The sequence below is a fragment of the Camellia sinensis genome, chromosome 8 (assembly GCF_055761805.1).
Source record: "Camellia sinensis isolate YWXY chromosome 8, ASM5576180v1, whole genome shotgun sequence".
Classification (NCBI taxonomy): Eukaryota; Viridiplantae; Streptophyta; class Magnoliopsida; order Ericales; family Theaceae; genus Camellia; species Camellia sinensis.
This window is the reverse complement of record NC_138968.1, coordinates 122,560,362-122,578,234: the sequence shown is the minus strand read 5'-3', so window position 1 is coordinate 122,578,234 and position 17,873 is coordinate 122,560,362. Positions and strand designations below refer to the sequence as shown.

Here is a 17,873-nt window from a genome sequence, read left to right as displayed (position 1 = left end):
ACAAAATCACATAAATTATCACAAATATACGTAAGTTATGATTTCTTAAATTTTAATCGATCAACTTACGTTACATAATTTTATAAAGTAACTTACGTGTATATTCTGAGAACTTCCCATTCGTTAACTGCTCTTTGATTTTTTTTGATAATTGTAATGTACAGTCGTCTTATCATGTCATGAAATCCACCTGCCGTGATGCTGACTCTGCCACTACTTTATTTTCATTGATTTTCTTCACTTTCTTGTTTTGTTTTGTTCTGTTTTCTTATTCATAGCAGTCTTTGAGGAATGATCAACCACATTCTGTTCTCCGAAACTTCCTCTTGCCCCTTTTCGGTAGTATGAATCTCATCATAAATACTAGGGGTGAGCAGCGGATATATCGATTCGCCAAAATCGACCGAACCGAACCGATCCGCCGCATTTTGGACGGATGCGTGATGATGAGCGGATGGTTGCGGATTGATTTTCTCCAATCCGCCAATTTGGCGGACGGATGGCGGATTTGAGATTTTTTGGCCGCAACCGAACCGCCAAACCGCCAAATCGCGAGCACCTGTAGTAATTTATAAGACTTTGTATTTTTAATTTGTTTAAATATTATGTTTGTGTTTTCAATTGAAAAAGAGTTTAAATATTCTGTTGAAAAAAAATTTTCAACTTGAATATATTTTTGAATTGAAAAAAATAAACATATTATTCATCTATATTTTTTAGTTTTTAAATCTAACTCTAAAAATAATAAATAAAAAATATGATATATGCTGGTTGGTTTTTGTTTTCAAAAACATATGTAAATGTAACAATATAGAGACATTCAATCTCTACTACTGCTCTGTTTATGGTTTTGGTGGTTTGAATTGTTATTATATTTTAAGAATCACAGATTGTAATACTTTATAGGGATGAATCATGCTGTAATTGTAATATGTGGATGAAGCATACAGTGATCGTGATATTCTAAAGTTTCAAACTTTCTTTCTTTAGATAAGGCATACAGTGATTGTAATACTTTTTTAAGTCATTGACTGTAATACTTTTTTTTTTTTTTTTTTTTTTTTAAGGAAGTGCACAAGTTGAATTATGTTGAAAATTTATAAAATTTTAAACCGCCAAACCGATTCGCATCCATCCGCCAAACCGCCAATCCGCTCAATCCACATCCGCCGGATTCGCGGACGGATGCGGATTGATTTTCTTTAATCCGCCAATATGGCGGACGGATGGCAGATTAGAGGTTTCGTGGCCGTAACCGACCCGCGCCCACCCCTAATAAATACTAACACTAACTACTCTATTGTGAATTTAATTTATAGTTGGTGCATGGTTGTTGTGGCAATCTTTGAAGACCTTTCTCAACTAAAATGCAACTTCCTTTTATCATCGTTCTTGTTTGCTGCTTCACCAATTTGCTTGCGTTTGCTCAAGCAGGAAATGAAACAGACAGATTAGCACTCCTTGATTTCAAATCCAAAGTCACTGATGATCCCCTGGGCATTCTAACCTCATGGAATGAGTCCATCCACTTCTGCCAGTGGCACGGTGTCACCTGCAGTGCTGACAGAGTCACCATGCTCGACCTCCAGTCCCAAAACCTAGCGGGTTCCATATCGCCCCATATTGGAAATCTAAGCTTTCTTACAGTTCTACAACTCTACAATAACAGTTTCACGGATGAAATCCCCCCAGAAATTGGAAATTTGCAAAGACTGCAGATTTTACGCCTGCATAACAACTCGATCACTGGACAAATTCCTGTCAATATATCCGCTTGTTCTAGCCTCGTTCGCATCAATTTCGCAATCAACATGCTTGTTGGAAACATTCCAGTCCAGCTTGGCCTCTTGTCAAACCTCCAAGCCCTGTACTTGGACAAAAACAACTTCACTGGAGGTATACCTTCTTCTTTAGGGAACTTATCTTCATTTAATGACTTAAGGGCATCTTATAATAATCTTGGTGGGGCCATCCCTGAAACTTTAGGACACCTAACATACCTTACATTCATTGGATTAGGTTACAACAACTTGTCCAATACCATCCCTGCCTCCATTTTCAACCTTACTAACCTCAAAGAATTTCATGCCTCATACAATAACATCCAGGGGAGTCTTCCCCAGGATTTTGGGATCTATCTCCCAAAACTTCAGACTCTCGCTATCCGTTTCAACCGATTAAGTGGGCCCATTCCGGTGTCAATAACCAATGCCTCAAGTCTGTTGAATATTATGATTTCTGTTAATAATTTTTCTGGAAAATTGCCTACCCTTGAAGGGCTGCCTAAACTTCACCATATAATCATGTCCCTCAATGATCTTGGAACTGGTGAAGCCGATGACTCGGATTTGCTCTCCTCTTTGACCAATGCAACTGAATTAGAAGAGGTGTCTATGGATGGCAACAATTTAGGAGGGGTGTTACCAAATTCAATTAGCAACTTCTCAACTAGGCTTTTGAGGTTGTCACTGGCCAATAATCGGATGTTTGGAAGCATCCCAACTGGGATAGGGAATCTCATTAACTTGGAGACCCTAGATTTGCGGGGCAACCAATTTGGAGGAAACATTCCTGATGATATTGGAAATCTTCAGAATCTGAAAGTATTGAGCATGTTTAGTAACAAATTACTCGGAAACATTCCTTCCTCTCTAGGAAATTTAAGTATGTTAATCGGCTTCCATCTTGGGAAAAATGATCTTCAAGGCGACATTCCTTCAAGTTTAGGAAACTGTCAAAATTTAGTAAGATTAGGACTTGCTCAAAACAAATTGAGTGGTGTGTTACCCAAGGAAGTTGTTAGTATCACAACACTAGCTGTTTTGAACCTATCCCAAAACAATTTAACCGGTTCCTTGCCTATGGAATTCGGAAATTTGATCAATCTTGAGCAATTGGATGTTTCAGACAACATGTTTGCGGGCAAAATCCTTAGCAGTCTCGGTAGCTGTGTACGATTGGAAACACTGTATATGCAGGGCAACTTCTTTCAGGGGACAATTCCTTCATCTTTGAGTTCTTTGAGAGGGATTCAGTTTCTAGACCTTTCTCGCAACAATTTGTCGGGTGAAATTCCGGATTATTTGGAGGACATGAAGTTCTTGCAAACTCTTAATCTATCTTATAATGACTTTGAGGGTTCTGTACCAACACAAGGTGTCTTTAAGAATGCAAGCGCTGTATCAGTGATCGGAAACAATATGCTTTGTGGTGGTGTTCTTGAACTAGAACTTCCTGTATGCAACCTTAAAGGGTCTACAAGGAGAAGATTGAGTTTGACTGTGAAAATTATAATTTTTACTGTCTCTGGACTTATGGGACTCTCTCTTTGTTTGCTACTGTTTGGTTGGTTTCGAAAAAGAAGAACAAGGCCACCATCAATATCACAAGAAAGTTCGCTTTTGAAGGTGTCTTACCAAACTCTCCTTAAAGCAACCAATGGATTCTCTTCGACCAATTTGATTGGTTCCGGTAGTTCGGGGTCTGTTTACAAAGGAATTCTTGATTCCCAAAATGGAACAGTAATTGCTGTGAAGGTTCTTAACCTTCATCGTCCTAATGCATCAAAGAGCTTCATAGCTGAATGTGAGGCCTTGAGGAATATTAAGCACCGGAATCTGGTGAAAGTACTAACAGTGTGTTCGAGTGTTGATTACAAAGGAAATGAGTTCAAGGCTTTGGTTTACAAGTTTGTGTCGAATGGGAATCTAGAGGAGTGGTTGCATGTAAATGCTTGGGATGTTGAGGCAAATGTAGAGCCAATGAAGAAGTTAAATCTTCTTCAAAGGCTAAATATCGCCATTGATGTTGCATGTGCAGTGGATTATCTTCATAATGGTTGTCAAACGCCAGTAGTACATTGTGACCTCAAGCCAAGCAATGTTCTTCTGGACGATGAAATGACCGCGCACGTTGGTGACTTTGGGTTAGCAAGATTCGCTATACAAGGAACTAGTAACTTATTTGGAAATGAAGGCACGAGCTCCATTGGAATTAGAGGATCTATTGGCTATGTTGCTCCAGGTAATTAGGCCCTTCCAATAATTTCCTTTCCTTTCTGTTCCCAGTTTCACTACTATTTTCATGTAACATAACATGAAAAAACAAACAAACAAACAAAGAGCAACCAAAAAAATAAAATAAAATTGAAACACACACACATTGTGATATGCTGCTATTTTGACACAATTTACACCTATTTTCATGAAACAAAACGTAAAGAATAAAAAACAAAACAAATCTTTGTGATATACTGCTATTTTGACACAATTGGAGTTTCTGGTTAACCTGAGTCATCCACCCCATCATATCAGTGTTTTAATTAATTAATTTATCAGCAATGCTAGGTATCATGAAAAACCTTTCATGAAAACTTTGGATTACACTTAGGCCATGTTTGTTTGGGTGGACATGAGCTTGGGATTGGATTAATAGTCTAATAAAATTATTAATCTGATGTTTGGTTTAACAATTGAAATACAGACTAATTATTTTAAACTTGACTATTAGTTAAGATAGGATGCATAATCCAACGGATTTGTAGTCCTAACACTATTAGTCATGGGAATGCTAATCTAGTCCGCCCAAACAAACATGGCCTTAGAATAAAGCACCACACAGTAATCAAGGTATTCCAAAGATCATAAATCTTTCATGATCATTTTTATGAAAAAATTTTCATGATCCCTAACTTTTCCTTTAATTTATTTTGTTTTCTGTTCTTTAAACCATTGGAGTTTTCTACTTTGTGATATACTGCTTTTCAAGTGCTTTGAATATCCATACAATTTTTTGTTGACATATTGATACAAACAAACAGCCATTGTTATTTGTTTTCTAAATTCAAACCATATACAAAATATTTATCAAATATATATTTATTTTATTGGGTAAATTACAAATGCACTCTCTGAGATTTGCTTAAAATGCAAATTGCCCCTATAGTTTGGAAAATTACAAATACCTCCTGTCAGAATTTTTTGTTTAACAGAATTAACTGAAAAAATGAAATTTCTAACTGTTTTTCTATACAATAATAAAATTATTTGAATTATTAATTGAAATAAAATTTTAACATAATTAAAAACTATTAATTAACTTAATGATTTATTAATAAAAATGTTTATTTGCTATAAAATTAGAAACCTTAGAATGAAATTTGTAGAACCACATAAGGTAATTTGTAATTTAAGTAAATCTCATAGGGTGTTTTTGTAATTTACATGTATTTTTTTATTTTGTGTTCTTGTGGTTGCATAGTAAGATATTCTAAATTATGTACACTGCTTGATTTTTGAATTGCAGAGTATGGAATGGGATGTGAGGTGTCGACATATGGCGATGTGTACAGCTATGGCATCCTCTTGTTGGAAATGTTCACCGGAAAAAAACCTACCCATGAGATGTTTAAGGACAACCTAAGCCTTCATAAATTTGCTAAAATGGCTATGCCAAAAACGGTGGAAGAAATTGCTGATCCAACACTTCTTGAACAAGAAGGAGAGACAAGCACAAACACAAACGACACGCATAGTCAAAACCATGTTAGCAGAGAGACAATTCGAAAGTGCTTGATTTCGATATTCAAAATTGGTATTTCTTGTTCAGTAGAATCACCAAGAGAAAGGATGGATATGAGTGATGTTGTAGTTGAGTTGCATTTGATCAGAAACATTCTTGTTGGAATGCATGGAGGGAGAAGAAGTGCAAACACAGTTGCACTATGAGTTGGTAAGAAGACCTCATCAATAAAATTTCATTGTCAAATTTGCATCCTTGAAGTGAAAAGAAATACTAGAGTTAATCATTTAGCATCCCTACACTAACGGATCTTGTCATATGAGCTAAACGTGACATTTTTTTTCATCTCATTAGCATTCATATATTTTCATCAATATCTCACTTCAGTCCTTATACTCTCACTAAAATCTCACTTTGGTCCCTCATTTTGAATTTTCGTCAACCTCACTAATGGTGGATTAACGGAAGGGTCACATTACAACTTTAGTTAAAGTGTAGGGGCCAACTGTCACAATTAAAAATAAAGAGACCAGAGTGAGATTCAGATGAAAGTGTAGCGATTCTAAGTTGTAATTAATCCAAAACATTATTGTTGATTCTAATCGAAAGACTGATCAGGGAAATCATTTCCTTTTGCCATTCTATGGACTCTTTAGACTTCAAGAAATGATCTAATCTTCGATGATACCTCACATCACACTCATTTGGATGAAATTGTCTGATTTAGTTTGAGTTTCCTAGTGTGTTAAATCCAAGGCCATGATCAAGGATTACTCGGTTTCTGATTTTATTCACTGTCTTGATGGAGTTAAAAGAGTCAAATCTTAATTCATATGTTCAGAGTGTAAGACTAAATTTAATTATTTAGTCATTATGGTAACTCACATGATATGACAATCTAAATTTCAATCCATGTGCTCTGTTTTGGTTGTTCTGCAGGTTGTGAAAGCCACCTGTTTGAGTGATGTGCTATAGCTATGTGTCTTTTGTTGCGCTCTTCCCCAATATGTGCCTCGCTTTTTTGGGAACGTCTTAATTACTTGCTATAAGGGTGTTGGATGTTGTCAAATTGCCAACTACTGTTTGAAAATTTATTAAATAATTTTAGAATATCATATGATATTGCTTACATGGCAAGGAACTATGGGGAGACAGTGAGGGGTTTATTAAATAATTTTATATCATCATATTCACAGAACTATGGGGAGACGATGAGGGGCCATGGCCCCCTGTTGAAGTGCCCCTGTTGAAGTGAAGTGTTGTGCATACGTGATAGCTGTTTTTAAGCCATAATACTAAGGGTCCAGTTACCATGTACACCTACTTAAAGTTGTATATCATATGCACCTTACTATCATACCTTTTGTGAGTGGTGTTATATATTTTGTGAGCGAAAATGTTATACTTTTTGTGAGTAGTATTATACATTTTGTGAGCGATGTTACGATTTTTTGTGTTTTCAAAGAAAAATTGTGAAAATCTTGAATGTTATACCTTTTTTGAGTGGTGTTATATATTTTGTGAGCGAAATTACGATTTTTTGTGTTTTCGAAGAAAAGTTGTGAAAAATTTAAATGTTATTCCTTTTGTGAGTGGTGTTATACATTTTGTGAGCGAAATTACGGTTTTGTATCTTCGAAGAAAAGTTGCGAAAATTTAAATGATATACTTTTTGTAAGTGGTGTTATACATTTTGTGGACGAAATTACGATTTTTGCGTCTTCAAAAAAAATTGTCAAAATTTGAATGTTGTACTTTTTGTGAGATGTATTATATATATTGTGAGAGAAGCTACGATTTTTCTGTCCTTTTGCACAAAATTTGTAATAATTTTTTTAAGTTATACAATGTTATATTTTTTGTGTAAAGTTATAAGGTGCACATTATAGATTTTTCTTAATAACACACTTTCCACTGCATATATGACCAACATATAAAGAGATGGCTCCCCTGCATTCTATGCTCACAATAGGGATAGACTTCTCTTTAGTCTATTGAAATGGAGGGTACTATTGGGCATCTATGGGTCCACTATTGAGCCTACATCAATAATTCCAACCATGCAATATGTAAAGCTCGTTGAATACTTCATTCATGCAAAAAATCACGTTAATTGGATATTGGTAGCCATTTGATCATATCATATTTGTGTCAACAGTAAGTATGATTTTTAAAATAAATTGTTAACGCAAATATGATCTGATCAAGTGTATATTGATGTCCGATTAACATATTTTTTTTGTAAAGATAAAGTACTCGGTGAGCTCTACAAATTGAACGGTTCAGATCATCAATATGGGCTCTACGATGAGCCCACAGAGACCTAACAACATTCTCCAGTTGAGAAACCAACTAGAGACAACCCTCTACCCTCACAATACTCACGTGAATCATGCCACGTGATTTTTGTGTTTTTTTTTTGGTCCAACGGTAATTACATATATGAGAAGTATTATATTAAACTAAACCACTAGAGTTTGATAATAGTATAAAATCAACAGTTATCACGCCCAATAGTAACTATAGAAGATGAAATTATATCTACAAGGAAAGTGAGATGACGTGTCCCTTATTTTATCTCTGCAAAGAGAAACCAAATGTCAGGGCTAATCGGGAGGACTCTCCGATGATTAAGTCAATATACTGATTGGCCATTATGAGAAATTTGTATTGACAGTATTAAATGGGTTTCTTGGGTTATCTTGGCTTATTCTTTGTGCTTTACCTGTTTATCATTTTATAGTTATTTGGTTTAAATCTTGTTCGTTTATTTATCTTTTGATCAAAGGGTTCAGCCTTCGTGTGGCAATGACCAGACCAATTGCTAAGTTGCTTTTATCCTTGATTGTTAGAACCTTACCGCATGGATGGCTAAGATCACGTCAAATGCTTAGCAACCAACTTGCTGGGCATCATAGCCATATGATGAGTTTGATCAGACGGCTTTACCTTCAACTAGGCCGAGCCTACATCTCTAGGTTTCTTAATATGTATTCTTATTTGTTGGATTGAAGCTCAATCCAATGATTATCTTCGCACTTAACTGTTCACGAACCTATATCTGTATCCAACAGTCCTTTATGGGCTTAAGGAGCCAATTTTGGGCCTTTCCTCTTTTTTGGCTGATGTAAGTGGACCTGGATCTAGACTCATATTTTTTCCGTCACAGTTACCATGGAAAATTTAGCCCAAATTTAAAAAGAAATAAATAACTTTATACAACCTAATAATGGCAGAAAAATAAGCACTACAAAGAATATCAAAGTATTTTCTATAGGATTTGGACTTACTCCATAGAGTGGTGCTACATAACCACTAGGCCAAATCTCCTAATTCATGTCATGTGACTTTAATTTAGGGCTGAGCAAAAAAATCAAAAAATCACAAACGGATTCAATTTAGATGAAACTGCACTATTTGGTTTGATTTTCTCAATACATGATTTGGTTCTCGTTCTTAAAATAAGTTATTCGAACCTCACGGTTTGGTCCGTAATTTTATAATTATGGTTCTAGTTTAAAACTGAACTGAACCATTAATATATATATAATTTTTATTTATGGTAGATACTCAAGTATTTTATTAGTATCATATATATATATATATATATGCATAAAAGTTTGTTAACACTTACAAATGTATTTGAATAATAGTATAACTGATCCTAAGCAATCATTTAGACAGTTTGTAAAATGATGATATATTACTTTATTTTTGAGCAAGTTGTGATTATGTTACGAATGATAACAAAATTTATGAAAATTGTGGTTCCAAACTGAACTGAACTATATTTTTTTGGTTCGATTTAATTAAGTTTCAAGATTTTCATGATTTGATTTAATTTCAAATTTTATAGAATTGTAGATCATATTAAACCAAATCGTGCTCACCCCTACTTCAATTGCGGGGATTCTTTTTTTTTTTTTTTTCTATAGAAAAGAAGAAAAAAAACTTGATGTTTTATCTCAATGATAAATTAAAAAATAAATTTTTAATTTTATCAATTTAAATTTCACACTATTAAATTCCAAGATTTTTATGATTTGATTTGGTCTCTAAATTCTCAAGATAAACAGCATTCGGCTGCTTTGCACCCGAGAGAAGTTTCTTTCGCTTCCACAGGGCACACCTTCAGTTTTTCAACCTTTTCCATCTCACAATTTGAATTCTTTGTGGCAAGATTTAGGTAAAGGGTTGGCCCATTTTAAGAATGAAGAGATCACCTCTCTTGACCTTAGCCCAAACCCAAACAAGCCTTTATTATAACAGTAAGATAGTATTTAATTTGCTGGAATAAAACGAAATGAAATCATCATTCTATCAAAATATTAATTTTCACATTTGGTTGATTAACAAAATAATGAGAAAATACGTTATAAATAGAATTATCATTCACCAATTTAAAAGAATAATCATTTATATGAAAACTTAAAAAAATTGATCATTCTATTTCATTATCACTCATTCGGTGAATCAAATGAAGCCTAAGTGACTCACCCTCCTCCAAATGCAAATTGGCTAATCCTAATATCAGCCGCAATAGCTTCAATACAATCAGCCTCATTTCAGCAAGGGATGCGTTTTGATAACGTTGCAATGATCTCACCCTTATCATCGCGCACAATGACACCCACTCCACCTGCCCTAAGATGCCTAAACACTCCATCAAAATTCAATTTGAAGCACTCCCATTTCACATCTCTGCAACACACCTTCACATTAGACAGGGCTTGCCAATAATCATGCACCAGCCCACTAACCACCTGAAATGTTGTGGCAGTTGACCTTAGCAGTTCTATTTTTGGGTAAAGAAGTAAAAATAGGATAAAAGAAGGGTCAATATGTAATAACAAAAAGAGAAGCAGATAGGATAGGAGAAAAAAAAAGGGAGGGAATAACAATTTAATATAAGTTTGAAAAAAAAAATCAAATTAGTGGTGAACTTTACAAATTTTAATAATTAAATTTATAAAAAAGTTCATAAATCCATAATTATTTTAAGATGACACAACTGATTTATAATTCTTTTCGAAAAAAAAAATGTGTCCTTGCAGTTTTCATTATGAGTAATAGATATATGGGGACCTATTTTTTGGGTTATCCGTATGGCCGAGGTAATTAACTGAGGTGCCATGTGGATGAGCCATATTGGCGAGATATGGTGCGGCAATATTGGAATTCGAGATTGTCAGATAGAGGACAATAGTCCTAGATAAGTTGAGGCGCTCAATTCGGATAAAGATGAGACTCTTAAATGAGATCATTCTTATCAAACAGAAAATCCAAGATAAGTGTTATGCTTGACTCCTATAAAGTGATACGTCTAAGGAACAAGAACACTGTTGATAATAAAAGTAAGGTACCCCGTGGGTCTAAGGTATGCTTTTGACTTGTGCATTGTTATTTGAGTTAATATTCTTGGGAATTGTTATTTGAGTTAATATTCTTGTGAGATAAGTTGACTGACTGGATCGTCGGAGTGTTTCTGAGTGGATGAACTGTTGCGGTATTTCTTATTCTCTTGTGCTCAGGTGTTTGGCTTAATTTATTCTGCTGCGTGCTCTCCAGCTAAGTTCCTTAGATCTCGACAGATAAATCTATTTGCTTGTGAAGTTAGAAATCAACACTCACAAAATATGTATTAAAATGTCTTTAATGCATCAAGAACAACTTGTGTTCCAAACACATAAAATACATACTAAAATTTATCTAGTTGATTTTTGCGAGTTTAATTTTTATTTTATTTTTTAGGTATTGTTTGGGGAGTTAATATTTTAATTTAAAAGTCACTAAAAAGTTAAAAAGTCAATAAATTATACCAAAAAAAAGAAGAAGAGAAAGTATTATTTTGCCATCCAAACTATCACTTGAAAATCAATTCAGCCCTTATACTTTCAATTTTATCAATTTTATACCTAAATTATTCAATTTTGGATCAACTTCACCTCTTCTGTCATCTGCCCTCTATAATTGGATGGCATTTGCTGGTGTAACTCCAAACTTCATTTAAAATATTATTTTGCTCCCCAAACTATCCCTAAAAAATCAATTAGACCCCTAATATAGAAAACAAAAATAAATTTAAATATTTAACAACAATTTTTCATTTAAAAAAGTAAGAAAAATAAATTTTAAATAAAAAAAATTGGGTATTAGTCTTGTAGAATATTCTTTAGAGAGTAATTGCTAATTTTTGTGTTAAATTGTCATTCAATCGATGATACAATCCCGTAGGTACTAATCTTAATTTTATGGGCAGATCTCAACATATTCATTTTCATCATTCAATATAATTCTTCAAATGTCAAAAAAAAAAGAAAAAAAAAAGTTACTCTCATAATAAATGTGGTCTAAATTTTTACCCACTCAATTTTGAAATAACTATTAGTCAATCAATTTTGGGGTTATTTGGGGAGTTACTGTCACGACCCGCTTCCTGTACCCAAGGGTTAAGTATCGTAATGGCCAGTAACTGAGGTTACCTCCGACCAATTCATAAACAAATTAATAAACGCAAGCGGAAGAAATATTTGAGTAAGGATACCAAAATAATAATTGGAGTTTCTATTTTTATTACAAAATATATTGACCAAAAAGGCCGATATTTACATATAAAAATACTAATAAAAGTGTTATGTGTGTCTATTTCGCAGCCTCGCATTTAAGACTTTTCAAAACCTATTTCTGAATTGCATGTTCCTGAAAATTGGTAAACAACTATAAGCACATGGCAGAGTGAGAAATATTATACCAAGAGTATAAGGGACACAAAATAACCATAGATAGTTATGTAGCTAAAACATTTACATAAACAAATCATTTGAGTAGCAGAAATTGAAATACAGATATTATATAAATAGATAACCATAACCACGGTACAGAACAGAGGTCACAGATGTGACAATCAGAACAGAGGTACGGATTCAAGAGGTGGCTTGTACGGATTCTAGAGGTGGCTCCCACAATAGTGTAGCACTTAGCTCTGTACAGCACTTTGGTCCGTACAGGTCCGTACAGAACAGAGGTCAATGGATCCATGACAAACAGAGGACCACAAAGTGGTCAAACAGAAGCCAATGGTTATTTAAGGTCAATGGATCCATAACAAACAGAGGACCACAAAGTGGTCAAATAGAAGCCAATAGTTATTTAAGTCCTCCAAGGCGTGGGACTCCCGTGGTGGTACTTATAAAACATAATTGTTTATAAGATCATAGTCAAATATTCTTTAAAATATAAACAAACATATCCATGTATTTCACTTTAAGCAAATAGGGTTAAAAAATAAAACCACATAACTGAAATAATAATATAGTTTATAATAATTTATAAAACATAACTTATATAGAATAGATTTTGATAAGTCAAAACATACGTAAAATACATTTTAGTGACTCTAAATATAATATAACTCACCTCAACTTTAATACCTTACTCTTTCTTTCTACTACCAAAAACTCTTTTAGTTTCCATTATTTTTCCTTTCGTTTCCCCTCTCTCTCTCTCTCTCTTCTTTCTTTTATTCTTCTTTTCTTCTCATCCCCTCGTGCAATTCGTAGTCCCACTCACTCTTATATACACACCACCTGTGCCTAACAATTAGTGACTCACCTCGCCTAAGCCTAGACCTTACATGTGGCATAGCACCCTTTTCCTTGGAGGATTTACAAATCTCCTGAGAATTTACAAATCTTGCTAATTAAATACTAGTTTAATTAACCTTATCACATAGGATAGGTTTGATATTATTATTTATATTATCTATATTATTATTATTATTTATATTTTGACCCCTAAATTTTTAATAATTATATTATTTTACAAAATTACGTATAATAATATATAATAATTATATATTTTTCTAACTGTGATTAAATAATATTAATATAAATTCTATAGAATAATTAAAAATCTGGGTTGTTACAGTTACAATTGTAGCTTAAAAGCCAAAAAGTCATAAAAAAATCCAAAATGCCAACAAATACCAAAAAGTAAAATATTCCTTTTTACTCTACTCTTTACATAATTTTTTGTAAAAAATCAAAATATCATTTTAAAAGCCAAAAAACCAATCAGTCACTAAAAACGGTTGCTCCCGAAGGACCCTATATTGAAATTAATTTGGGAAATAAGCTAGCTAAAATTGTTCCCCGCACACACACATAGAGTAGCCAAAGAATCTTTGACTCAATTAGTTTTTTCAGGATTGACTCAAGATAATTTGAGACTTAAAGAGACAATTCTAAATGAGAATTTTTAAATATTTTTAAATATTTTTTTTGCAAAGTAAATTATTTAAAAATTATTTTTTTTCATTTTTTAGATAAAAAAATTATTCATTTAATATTTAAATTTAATTTTTTAAAAATATTTGGGGGTTTAATTGATTTTTGAGGTATAATTTGAGGGATAAAATGAGATTTAGTGTCACGTCAGCAAATTCGAACTAATTTTTTACGGTAAATGACGACGGCAATGGTGAAATTGATCCAAAATTGAATAGTTTTGGTGTAAAATTGATATAATTGAAAGTAAAGGGGTTGAATTGATTTTTTAGTGATAGTTTAGGGAGCAAAATGATATTTCCTCACAAAAAAATATCAAATATTTCATTTTTTCTGTACTTTTTGTACTTTATTTATTTGTTTTTTTTGGAAAAGATCAAAAAGTATTCCAAACATATTAGTTTTTTTTTAGAAAAAATTACACTCCAGTGATGTCAGCAAAAACTAATTGCAAATAAATGGTAAACATTATAAATATTAATAATTAAAATTATAAACTTTACCATGTATTTGTAATAATTGTTTACTGCACCACTAAATAGTGATTTTCCCCCTTTTTATTTTATTTTTATTTATTTTTACCTCATATTTTAATTAAAAGTTATTAAAATAACTTATTCCCAAATGAGGCATTAATGTAGATGCTTGTTTTTAATAAATTTTAGTATTTTAAATTTTTTCTCAATGATAGCTATTAAGCACGACACATATTCAATATAAAAACAATCAAAATAAGACACAGATTCAATATAAAAATAAGATAATAAAAATTCATTATGAAGTACCTTATCTTTTGGAATTTTCCAAAACTTTGGATGTGAATATTTATTTATTTTATAAAATTGATATTTTTAGAATCTTCTCATCAAAATTTATCAAATAAGACTTAAAGTCACTATGAAATTATGGAGAGAAAAAAACAACATAATTTTTCTTTTGAAATTGTAAGAGGAGCTAATTTTGAGCCCACTAAATTAATTAGGCCCAAAGTCCAAGGTTGGTGGGCCGAATTTATCGCAAGTCCAAGATTGGTGGGCCCGGATTTATCATCGTCAAACGGGCCGAATCTCTCTAAGCCTCGAAAGAATTCGGATCCACGAATTTAGAGACTTACTCAGGCTCAGACTCGAAAGGGTTCGGATCCACGAACCTAGAGATCCGAAGCACTTGGCTACGAACGGATTCAGACACAATCTAGAAGTCGCTCCGTTAATGAGTCCCAGAACACTTGCGGGCTCGGAGCTTTCCGGGATCTACGCACTAGAACCATGGGCGTAATGGAGTTCGAACGAAGGACCCGATCCCGAGGACGGTGAGTGAAGATAAATTCACCCTTCGGTTAAACTAGCTTATACCCGGGTCGAGGTGGCACGATCTAGGGGGTCCCTGAGACTCGGCAATATTTGCGGCAGGGCGTTCTCTTGAACTACCCTTGGCCCTTATGCTGCAGGACGTCCTCTGGGACTACCCTTGACCCTTTGGGATGATTGGGGATCATTGGTTAGGTGTGGCTAAGAAGAAGGGTTCGCCGAGAGGTTGATCTCCTCTTCGGGGTTTTCCTCATCCTCGGAGAGGTCACCTCTTCAGACAAGGTGGTTATAGAGAATATTCCCCATGTGCCTTGCACATGGGCTCTATCCTACATCATGAGGCACCTATAAATAGCACCTACCCATAGCTTTACAAGGGATGGATTTTGGAGAATTAATTCTTGGGAAAGAACTAATTTCCCTTCTCCATTATCAACCTTGAGAGTGAAAGTGGGAGATCCATGGAAGAGCCTTGCCATTATTCTCTCTCTAGCCATTTTGCCTTCTTCTTCACCCAATCTCTTATCTCTATCATCTCCTTTACTCTTGTGTTCTTGAGTTGAGACTATTGAAGAATCTAAGCCTCTCATCATCTTTTAGAGAATTCGAAGTTGTTCTTCAAGGATCTTCGAAGATATTCGAATTTTCCAACGATGTTCTTGAACCCTCTCATAGATTTGGCGACTTCACTGGGGAGGCGGATTAGTTAATGGTCTCAACGAGATCTGGAATCCACACAACTCCAACAAGGATGGCGGGAGAAGATGAAGTTCACCAACAAGGATCCTCTAATGGTGGTGATGACAGGACCATGGCTCTAGATCAACCACTTTTGCTTGAAGCCATTCAAGGACTTCAAAATACTCAGCAGGAGATTCTTACCACTCTTCAGAATCTCACTTACACCATGTTGGTGATGAGTTCTAATTTTGCACCGGCGCCAAACGGAAATCAAACTGGTGGTGTAGTTATTCCCGCCGGAGTGCAAAATCAAATCCAAGGAGAAGTAGGCCCCAGTCAGCCTATGGCTCATGGCAACACGGCCACAGTAACACATGCTCAAACCACAGTAGGCGGCAGCAGTTTGCCCACGCCTGGGCTCCATGGCGTGCCAAGCCAAGATCCAATGGTGACTGGGGGAAGTTCTGGTGTAATGAATGGCGTTCCAACTACTATTGATGTCCAGGCAAATATAAGGGGCATGATGGCGCAAAAGGGAGCTCTGCCTGTACCTAATCTTGTTACGCCACCAGTAAATGTTACTCAAGTACCAGGCGGGCCTTCTTTGGTGCCAACAACAAATTTGCAAGCACAACCCGGTATAGCAGCGCCGTGCGGTGGACTTTACTGGCCTCAATTCAATGCCCCATCACCAACTGGCTTGTCTATAGGTGCTGATGGCTAGTATCGTCAAATGTCCTCACCAATGATGAATTTGCAGCACTAGAATGGCCAAGTCGCCCCTAGCTCAGTCTTTGGGTCCATAAGCCAAGTTCCGGGAATACCACCATCAAACTCTCTCCCTCAACAGTTTCTTACTCTCGCCGATGTGCAAGCCATGTTCGATCTCGAACGGGGCAAGAGGACTTTACCCTCTTTGCCTGATCCGGATGTCAAGCCACCTTACCCCATTGAGATGCTGAGCTATCCATACCCTGAGGGGTATATAGTGTCAAAGTTCATCAAGTTCGATGGCAAACAAGGAAATGCTCAAGAACATGTTGTGCGATTTATTGAGACTCTGGGTATTCATGGTCCAAACCACGTCCTCCGGCTGAGAGAATTCTCTAAGTCCCTCACTAATCAAGCATATAGTTGGTATGTTAATTTGGCCCCAAACTCTGTCCGAAGTTGGGAGGAAATGGTTAACAAATTCCACTCCAAGTTCTTTCAAGTGGCGAAGAAGGTGACCACACTTACATTGTGTAAAGAAAAGCAGCAAGAAAGTGAAGACATCCTTGACTACGTCAAAAGGTTTCAGGACAAGGCCGTGGATTGCCATGAAGCAGTGGAGGAGAGTTATTTGGTTCAAATCTGTTTAGAAGGGGCATTGAACAGGTACAAAATGTTTCTAGTTAATCACAAACTACCCACTTTCTCGGCATTAATAGAAGCAGCTCGGAACATTAGCATTCCTCAGGCTCAGGAGTCCGAATTTAAAGCCAGTTACAAGACTAGCATCAAATCGTCTCGTGGACCTATTGTTGTTGTTGCTGCCTCTGCCCCAGATACTCGAAAGTCACAAGGAGGAGGTCATAGAGACCAGAAGAGAAAGCAATATAATGGTGAAAAGGGGAATGCTTCTTATCCATATGGAATCGAGGGAGTAAAAGCTCTAGTTAAGGAATGGGTGGCCGATGGAGAGTCAAAATTGCCTTATGTCGAAGAAATGCCATCAAAAAAGGACCGTGAGAGCCTTGAATTTTGTGTCTATCATCATACATTGAAACATCCGACAGAGAAGTGTTGGACTCTCAGGAAAATCTTCAGAGATAAAGTCGAGGTAGACGAATTGAGGTTCAAAAAGCAAGGGACTCAAGACATCCGAGAACAACCACGTCCTCAGCATCGAGACAAAGGCAAGAATGTTGCTATGATAGCTTATGAAGGCCCGATGATTGAGGCTATCGCCAATCTCGATGACGATGATTATTATCTGGACGACATCCTCGAGCCCGAGGGTGAGCACGTTTACTATGGAAGTGCTCTCGATCTAGAGGGCAGAACCTTCATAACTCATGTCGACGATCCCTTTGAT

The 17,873-nt window shown here is 35.3% G+C and overlaps 1 protein-coding gene across 1 annotated transcript; it reads left to right on the top strand.

Annotated features, from left to right (window-relative positions):
• The first annotated feature begins 1,307 nt into the window (after positions 1-1,307).
• LOC145797081 (uncharacterized) lies at positions 1,308-6,900 on the top strand. The gene is made up of 3 exons (XM_082883283.1): positions 1,308-4,023; positions 5,305-5,730; positions 6,460-6,900. The coding sequence occupies exons 1-2, from the start codon at positions 1,368-1,370 to the stop codon at positions 5,724-5,726; spliced, it is 3,078 nt and encodes a 1,025-aa protein (XP_082739409.1). The 5' UTR covers positions 1,308-1,367; the 3' UTR covers positions 5,727-5,730; positions 6,460-6,900.
• The last annotated feature ends 10,973 nt before the right edge of the window (positions 6,901-17,873 follow it).